The sequence below is a fragment of the Uranotaenia lowii genome, chromosome 2 (genome assembly GCF_029784155.1).
Source record: "Uranotaenia lowii strain MFRU-FL chromosome 2, ASM2978415v1, whole genome shotgun sequence".
Taxonomy (NCBI): Eukaryota; Metazoa; Arthropoda; class Insecta; order Diptera; family Culicidae; genus Uranotaenia; species Uranotaenia lowii.
The window spans coordinates 212487413-212496613 of record NC_073692.1 but is presented as its reverse complement, the minus strand read 5'-3'; the positions used below and the strand labels follow the sequence as shown (position 1 = coordinate 212496613).

At 35.2% G+C, this 9201-nt stretch overlaps 1 protein-coding gene and 1 long non-coding RNA gene across 2 annotated transcripts in view; both read right to left on the bottom strand.

The window, feature by feature from the left end:
* LOC129742305 (RNA-binding protein 25-like) overlaps window positions 1–2170 on the bottom strand; it is a 6777-nt gene extending 4607 nt beyond the window's left edge. Inside the window, exon 1 of the mRNA XM_055734187.1 lies at window positions 2077–2170. Within this exon, the coding sequence (XP_055590162.1) occupies window positions 2077–2170 (94 nt within the window). The remainder of the gene's footprint in view (window positions 1–2076) is intronic.
* Window positions 2171–2717: 547 nt separating this feature from the next.
* LOC129740972 (uncharacterized) lies at window positions 2718–3419 on the bottom strand. The gene is made up of 3 exons (XR_008736403.1): window positions 3185–3419; window positions 3017–3124; window positions 2718–2956 (listed from the first exon to the last, which is right to left on the bottom strand). It is a non-coding gene; the product is annotated as an uncharacterized LOC129740972 (long non-coding RNA).
* Window positions 3420–9201: the final 5782 nt, after the last annotated feature.

Here is a 9201-nt window from a genome sequence, read left to right as displayed (position 1 = left end):
TTTAAATGATAGTATAACTGAAGGCGCTTTCTTGATGTGCACCCACAAACCAGATTTTTTCGTTCTAATTAAATTGATCAACGTATTTCCGAATATCTATCTGATCAGCTGTTAACTTCAGGTATGTCACGTGTGAAACGTTTCAGCACCGCAAGAAAACAGAAATCATTCACTCTGTCCATCGTCAGCGATAAGCCGAGAGCCGCATTATCATCGAAACGTTTGTTTAGAAAGCGTGCGCCTCTCTACTTAATTTGATTGTTTAATGTGCCTCGCTTAGCAATACCTACTGCTGGCTTAATAATGGAAATTGATGCCCTCTTCGTGCGGCAGTAGTTGGGGATTGGTTTAATCAGTAGTTCCCACGTAAATTCAGATTCGAAAAGGGAATCAATCGGATCGACCATGTTTTCAAAACAAGGAAATACAAAGTTGCATGGATTGCTTAATTTTTCTGTTTTCTGTTTGGCAAGATGTCAAAAAACGAGCAATAGATGTACAAATGTTAGCATTTTTCAATGCCGTAAAAAACTTTACCCACTATGACGGATTGGCTTATGCCATATTCGTTTTCATCCTGGTGGTGCACCGGTAGTGCACCAAGTGCTGTCAAAACGTTTTTTTTATATGAAGATGACAGCAGTTGGTGCACAACCATCTTTCCACCAGATGAAAACGAATATGGCATTAGTAATATCACCTACAAGCTTTATATAGTTTTTATTCTCCAGTGGTTCTTCTATACCAGTGATCGGCAACCTTTTGAGTCTGCAGAAGAGCCAAAAATTTCAAATTATCAAAATTTCTGAGTTTGAAAGAGCCAACTTAAAGATTTATTGTTTTTGAAAAATCAATCCCACATTTTATAAAAATAACTTTAAAATCATTGGATATTTTTTCTAACCTGTTTCTGATTACCATTAAGTACATGGATTCTCTTCTGGATCGTCTACTTTTCTAAGGTGATTTGATTTTATATCAATTTTAATACGTCGGCAAAATCGGATCAATAAAATTCAGAATTCATATCAAGCTTAACACGTTGACGGACAGTACAAACAAGTGAAATTCGAAAATTGACACTATATGCATAAACATGCATTCTTGAATTGCGACGAATCAGAGGGATACGACGGAGGAGGGTACACCTACCCTACTAAATTTTTTTTCGAAAACATGACACTAGGCTTCTACTTGTACGCTGGTAAAATGCACATTTGTGCTGCTACAGCCGCAGTGTCTAAAAACGACCGTTTCGTATTGGACGGCTATTGCCGTCATGTCACATAGTGAAGGTAGGCACAGTTAAACAAATCAATTGGAAATTAATCGACGAAAGCGCGGTTTCACGCGACCTCAGTAGAATTATGTGGCAAAATATTTTTGTTACGGCCGATACTTTTGCGAGAAATATGGTCCAATGTTTGAATGAAATGCATCAAATCGAACAGTTTTTGAAATCAATTGGTGTTTTTCAAAATTTGTCAATTGATTTTGCACTGACGAATGATTTTCACGACTTCAATGTACTGCTTTTCTACAAAGTGTTGTATGAAATTTGCTATGCGCATGCACCTCTTTCAGTGTATCGCACTTCTTCGGAAAGAGAATTTCCCGAGTGGTTTGATAAGCATCTGATTGCTTTATATAAGAAGAAAAAGAAAGCTTACAACCATATGAAAAACACTCGGTTGATCGAGGATAAAGAAACTTATAAAGAGATCCAAAGAATGTTCAAAGATGCACATCGTGAATCCTATTCGGTATATATTTCAAAAATCGAAAGAGAAATTAAATCCAATCCACGCCAGTTTTGGAAATTCGTCAATTCGAAAAAGAAAAATAAACAGAAGTTCGTAAACATAAAGCATAGAGGCAGTACTTCTACGGATTCTCAAGGCTCCGCCCAACTTTTTGCAGATTTTTTTAAAACAAGTTACCAGTCATCGGAAGCCTCTGGTTTATTAGTAACTCCACAAGACCCCCTAGTAAATGAGATTAGTTTGACGATTCTCGAAATCGAGGCAGGTATCCAAGATCTAGACCCTACTAAATTATCTGGTCCTGATGGAATACCGAACACGTTGATCAAAGCTTGTTGCAGCGAATTGGCGCGCCCTTTGATGTTATTGTTCAATTCATCGCTACGTGCAGGATTATTTCCATCCATTTGGAAGCTGTCACGAGTTACTCCAATTCATAAAAAAGGATCGAAACATTTGGCAGAGAACTACAGAGGAGTGGCTATACTCTCAGCATTACCCAAACTCTTCGAAAAGCTAATTTATCAGCGGCTTTATCCTATAATCGAGCACAGAATTTCGCCTTGCCAACACGGTTTCTTTAAGAAACGGTCAGTGGTAACGAATTTGTGCGAGTTCACTACCCGTGTATTGGATTGGATGGTTAAGGGATATCAAGTGGACTGCATTTACACTGATATGTCAAAAGCCTGTCATCAGAAGAGTATTCTTCTCGCATGAGACTCTGACAAAAGTAAAGATCGACTCACCTGAGGCTTCACCTTACCAAGTGATTACTAGTCGACCAGGTTCGCGTTCAGCTTTCTTACGATTTTCCACCCGATCTCATCCAGGCCCAGGTACAGGAATCAAAGTTTCACAAAATAAATAAATAAAAATGAAAGAGTGTTTAGCTTTTCAAAATGAGAATTCAGTCATTGTGTTTTTCATGCTTTATTTATAACTTACCCTAACTACTTATAAACTAATTGATTATTAAAAAAAAATTCAACTTAAAACTATTAATGTGTGTGTGTGTAAGTGTTTGTGTCTTAAAAATAGTGTATCCCGCGATGTCCGCCATCTTCTCTAGCATGCACATGCAATTGAAGCCAAAACCCATTTGGCTTGGGTAGGCTCATGGCGCCATTGTGCTAGAGAAGCCACTCCAGATAATTATGCGACAATCAATTTTAGCTCAGGAACAAATAGGTCTGCAGAGGACCAAAGGGTGGATTTAGTATGAAGTCTTCACAATTTATGATTAGCCTTACCGATCTCTCATCTCCACCTCAAATTACTTAGTCCCGCATCGTTGAATTTACCAGGCCAGAAATAACAATAGAGACAAAAGATATCTCGGTTTTAACGCTGGCGACTTCCTGTGTAAACGCGAGACTTTAGGATGGAGATTTGCTAATCATAGAGATGTTTTAATTTACCTCAACGATCGAATTTACAGCATGCATTAAACGCGCGAATTCTAAGTGTCAGCCTCAAAGCTGCATTACCGGTCAGGCACTTGTAATAACTTATTGGATACTATCTTCAGAACACCGTATATCACCGTATCAAATAAAGCGGAATCACGGTTGTAGTTATATCGTACACGATAGCACAGCCTGTTTGACGGTTAACCGATAACTGATAGTGATGCATGGTCTCGAGCGTGGTTGTTCGCTCGATCAAAAGCTGTATCAGTTCGATCGGAGTTCTAAACGACGCTGGCGCGTCATTATCGAGTTTCTAACGACGCCGACGCCTCATGGTTAAGATCTGCTTGGGCACTCATCAGTACAACGTGATCAAGTACCTACGTTGATCAACTCAATGCCAAGCTAGGGCGGGAATATTGATCCTCTGCTGTGTGATGTACACAATAGGTAGACCGATCAGTTTTGTCGAAATAATAATGAGATCTCGTTTTGAGTGGCTTCTGGATGCGATGTTTTTTTTTGTTAGCTACATGATGTGTTATGAGTGTTAAGTGTTGTGAGAGGTGTGCACATACAAGTTTCCACAACTATGATGCCCTTCTCTGGCTGGAGGGATAATAAACAATTCCAAGGCAACGAATCTACAACCGCAGTCGATCGTTACCACTTGGTAGGTTACAACACCCCCACACCCAATCTCAACAAAAAAAACGAATGTAATGGTTTTCGTTTTTTTGTTGATTTAGCTTGAGTTGATATTTTCTTATGCCAGGGCCATGCGCGAGTCAAATTGGACACTTGGTGTTTTTGAATATCAGTTATTAAAGGTTTTTTTTTAAAGAATGTTAAAAACACGGTTGACTTTTGAGAGTGAACTAAAAAGTTTTTTTAGCCTATGTATCGATTGCATTTACTCCAAATAGCCTTTTTATATTTCTTTTATTATTATTATTTTTTTTTTTTTTTATAATGAAACAGAAATCGCTTTCCCATTATTCTGGAATTATATCTTGAGCAGCAAAAATACCGATATTCCGACCTGATTCGTCCTCTAACTCATACGACGTTGCACCATGACGTGCTATGACTTTGCACGGAATGTATACTGGTCCAGTTTTAGCCGAATAATTTTCATTAGTGTTGGATAGTCTAAAATTCTTTTTATAAACATTTTGACCTATCTCAAAATGTTTGGGAAACGTCTTATGTTTACCATCATAGCTCTTTTTATATTTCTCATATTGCTCTTTATTCTTTTTCATGACTTCTTCATACAGAGGACCAATAATTCTTTTTCGTTTTTCTAAAAAATTGTCTGTTGACGGATTTTGATTTTGACTTTCATTTCTGTGTTCTTTGCCATCTATTACCATTTCAGAACCATAAACTATATAAAAAGGAGAAAATCCGGTTGACGTATGCTTGCTACTGTTGATAGCGAGTTCAATATCTGAAAGTTTGGTGTCCCATATTTTATGATCATTTTTACTATAAGTTCTAATACACGATAAAATAACACGATTTACACGTTCAACAGGATTATTTTGGCAGTGACGACGAGTGTTTAAGAAATGATGAATATTGTAATTAGTTAACATTGACTGAAATTCTACAGAAACAAAGGTTTGTGCATTGTCTGAAACTAAAACTTCAGGAGCACCATATTTCATTATCCATTCTTCTTTGATTAGTTTCGTTGTTAATTTAGCATTCATATTTGGAACGGGGAATAACTTTACATATTTTGAAAAGACATCTAAACAAACCAAAAGATCACAGTTTCTATTTTTGCTTCTAATAAAACCATTAATAAAGTCAACAGCTATCATTTGGAATGGCCTGTAGGCGTGTTTTTGTTGACCCATAGGCGGAATGGTAGATACTGTCGTGTATTTGGACTGTTTGCAAATAGAGCACTTCTTTAGAATTTGTTTGATTTCCGTGTGCATTTTTGGCCAATAATATTTTAGTTTTATTCTATCCAATGTTTTATCAAATCCTAGATGCATAATCTTTGAATGTTCTTCTTCTACAATACTTTTAACTTTGTCTGGTGGGACTACAATTTTCCAGACAAATCTTCCATCTTCAAATTCAGACCGCGTAGATACTAATTTATAAAGACTATTTGATTCTATCTTAAAGTTTGGGTAGTTTTCAGGCTCATTTTGTACACTTGTTTTTAGATTTTTAAACCATTGTGAATTCGAATCTTCAAAAATAGCACACACAGCTCTGCTTAATGTATCACAAACAACATTTTCCCTGCCTTTTCTATGTTTTAATGTAATATCAAACTCTTGTAGCTTCATAGACCATCTTGAGAGCCTTGAGCTCGGTCTCCATTTCGATTTCAGAATAAAGGTGATAGCAGAGCAATCTGTAATTAAGGTAAAATGCGATCCTTCAAGATACGTTCGAAAATGTTCTATGGTTTCTAAGGCAGCTAGACCTTCTTTGTCAGTTGGACCATACTTTTTTTCGCATGCTGTTAATTTTCTAGAGAAGTACGCTATGATATGTTCGCCACTATCAGAGGATTGTGTTAAAATACCTGCAATTGCCACATCACTTGCATCAGTTTGTACTACAAATTCTTTATTCCAGTCAGGATTTGCCAAAATAGGATCAGCCATTAAACATTCTTTAAGCTTGTAAAATGATTTTTCAGCCTCCTGCGTCCATTTAATTTTTTTTGGTTGTCCCTTCAATAGATCTGATATAGGTGCTGTAATCCCACTAAAATTATTAATAAAGTTCCTATAGTATCCTGCCATACCTAAAAATCTTCTAACCTCTTTTGGAGTTGTTGGTCTAACGAAATTTGAAATTGATGCTACTCTTTGTGGGTTTGGCTGGTAGCCTTCAGAAGAAAGTATAAATCCGAGATATTTGATTTTTTTAAGACAAAATTTGCACTTCTTTAGATTTATAGAAAGATTAGCTTTACTAAGACAGTTAGCAACTATTCTAAGGTACTTCAAATGATCTTCAAAAGTTGTAGTCGCAACAATTATGTCATCTAAATAAGCAAAAATGTATGGTTCATAAAGACCTTCGTTTAAACATTTATCTAGGATTCTTGACATTGTAGCACTGCTATTTATTAATCCAAATGGAAGTCTCTTATATTGAAATAGACCTCTACCAATTATTTTAAAGCTTGTAAATTTTTTTGATTCTTCGTTCAAGTAAACTTGTAAAAAGGAATCTTTGAGATCAATGACGGAAAAAAAAACATTTTTCCCCAAATTGCTCAAAATTCTCATCGAATTTGCTAAGGGGTATGCATCTCTGATAGTTCGAGCATTAAGCATTCTAGCATCTAAACAAAGTCGTAAATCACCATTTTCTTTAGTCACAGGTACTACATGAAGTGACCAATCTGAGTTAGATGGCTCAATTATATCAAGCTTTAACAGACGGTTTAATTCATTATTTATTTTTTTCTGAATGCAGGGAGACCATGGATGTGGATTAAGATGTATAGGACTTGTGTCACTTAATTTGATTGTATGTTCCATTAGGTTACATGCTTCTAAAGAATCCTCTCGAGAACACTTGAATGTAGCTGTAGTTTCTTCTAATTGTTTGATTTGCAAAGCAGTCAATTCATGCTGGTCAACTTGCTCGTTTACATCTGTTTGAGAGTGAAATATATCATTTGAGCATTCTACTGAACAAGCAAATACTTTGCTATCTTTTTCAACAGTTAGTTTTATATCAAATAATTTAAAGAAGTCAATACCTAATAAGCATCTGTCTCCTAGTCTAGGAACTACTAGACATGGCAATATTTTTGTTTTGTTTTCCACAGTAAATGGTATGTCTACATATCCACTTATTTCCAAGCGATCACCACTTGCACTAGATAATTTAATATTTTTCGTTAACGGTTGTATTCGTAGAAAATCAGTGATATTTCCAAAATGATTACCAACTATCGATGCTTGACTACCACTATCAAGAAGTCCTACCAATTTCAAGCCTAATATAGAAAATTTCAAAAAATATCGCTCATCTCCTTCAGGTTTGAGAAAAATAGCATCTATGTTGAAAAAGTAATTATTATATCCCTGTAGCTGTTTATCTTTATTTTTTTTACCATTGTTTATTCTGTTGGCATAAGAATTATCATCAAGTACTTTGATTTGAAAAATGTTTTCGCACGGTTTAGCTGAGCACTCTAAAGAAGGGGGCTTAGATGAACTAGGAAAAACCTCCCCCACTAATTTTTCCTCTTCAAGTTTTTTTCATAACAAAACGGGCATTCTTCATAGTGAAAATCAGGAAGTCCGCAAATATAACAAAAGATTTGTCTTTTAAAATAACATGAAGAAAAGTGATGACCTATTTTTCGACAGTTGAAACACACATTTTCGTTTGGGATTTTATAATATTGAAGAATTTGTTCACGCGTGCAGTCTCTCCAAGAAGAGCTGTAATTCTTCTTTTGGCTTTGATTTTCATTTTTGTTTTGATGATTGTATTTAGACTGATTTTCTGTAAACCCTTTTGATTGATGATCTTGATTTCTGTTTTGGCTTTGCATCTGTTTACTATTTTGTGGATGAAACTGTGGCGGTAAATTAAAAGATTGTAAATAATTGTTTTCTAATCTATCACATGACTGCTGTTCACTCGAGGAATCCTGAAAATTGATTTCATTGATTCTTTTATTATCAAAATTTACGCAAAATCGATTCATAAGAGCATCATTGTTAGCATCAATTTTATCACATAGCTCTTCTAAATGAGCCATGCTCTTTACATGAACCAGCGCTAGTTTATCCCTGTAACTGGAATTCATTGTGTGCCATAAAATTTCGAATTTATCTTTTTCACTCATAGGTTTTGTTCTGCATAAAAAAAATTGTTCCATCCTAACAAGAAAATTAGAAAATGTCTCTGATTTCGACTGAAACATGGACATAGATTTGACTTTAATATAGTGGTCAATATTTCCTGGAAGAAACTGTTTTCTCAAAGCATATACGAAATAATCCCAATTTTTTAATCTTAGTACTGGCCATTTAGTCACAAACCATGCATTGGCTGGCCCTACAAGTAATTGGTGTATCGATTGAAAGAGGTCTGATTTTGTGACTTTCTCTGATGCCGCGAAGAATTCCACTTGTCTTAAAAACAAATTTAGGCCAATGCCATTGTCCATTCCAGCATATTTTATTGGCCAACGAGAAATTGGTAAAGACTTTTTTGGTATAGTATTATTGTAGTTTAAATTATAAAACAATGGGTCATTTTGTGGCAAATTAAAATTGTCTTCCATTATGTTGAAACCTGGGGCAGGTAATGATTCTTCTAATTCATGCTCTTTCGATGCCTTTTTGTTATATATTTTACCAAAAAACTGTGGGTGATCTTGTACGTTTTTGTATGTTGGTGATTTATTTTCCATTAATAATTCAGAAAAAATTTCTTTGTGACTATTGATCCAATTATCATCAACTATTCTAAGTAATTTAATTTCTAAATTTTTAGCAGTGTGTGCTTCTCTTACAGCAGGAGCCAGGTGAGAATTATAAACATTCTCCGTCTCGAATTGTTTATTTTGACTTGTAATTTTCTTTTTGGTTCCTGTTGTTTTAGTTACGGTTGTATCTAACTGACTCACTGAATCTAGATCTGTAGAATAAGGAATTTCGAAAATAGCATATCTCTTTTTAAAACATTCATTGGGTTTGCTCGTGCTTGGTTTGTAAAAGCGGTCTTTAAAATTTCCTGACAATGTTGAATAACTATTATTCGCATTATTTTCTATTTCTTGTGTATCTGTCCAATCAGGACACAAAGGTGGTTCTGGAATTTTTCTATAATTGCCTGCATTTTGATAATCTTCATTAGTTTTCATTTCATCTAACCAATCTGAATGATCCTGGTTATTTGAAGTTTTAAGATTTCGTTGCTGCATATTAGGACTTGTTTCATGGGGACTAAGATTTTTTTGTTTTACATCTTTTTCAATATCATTGACTTGAGATGCCTTTTTAGAAAATATGTCA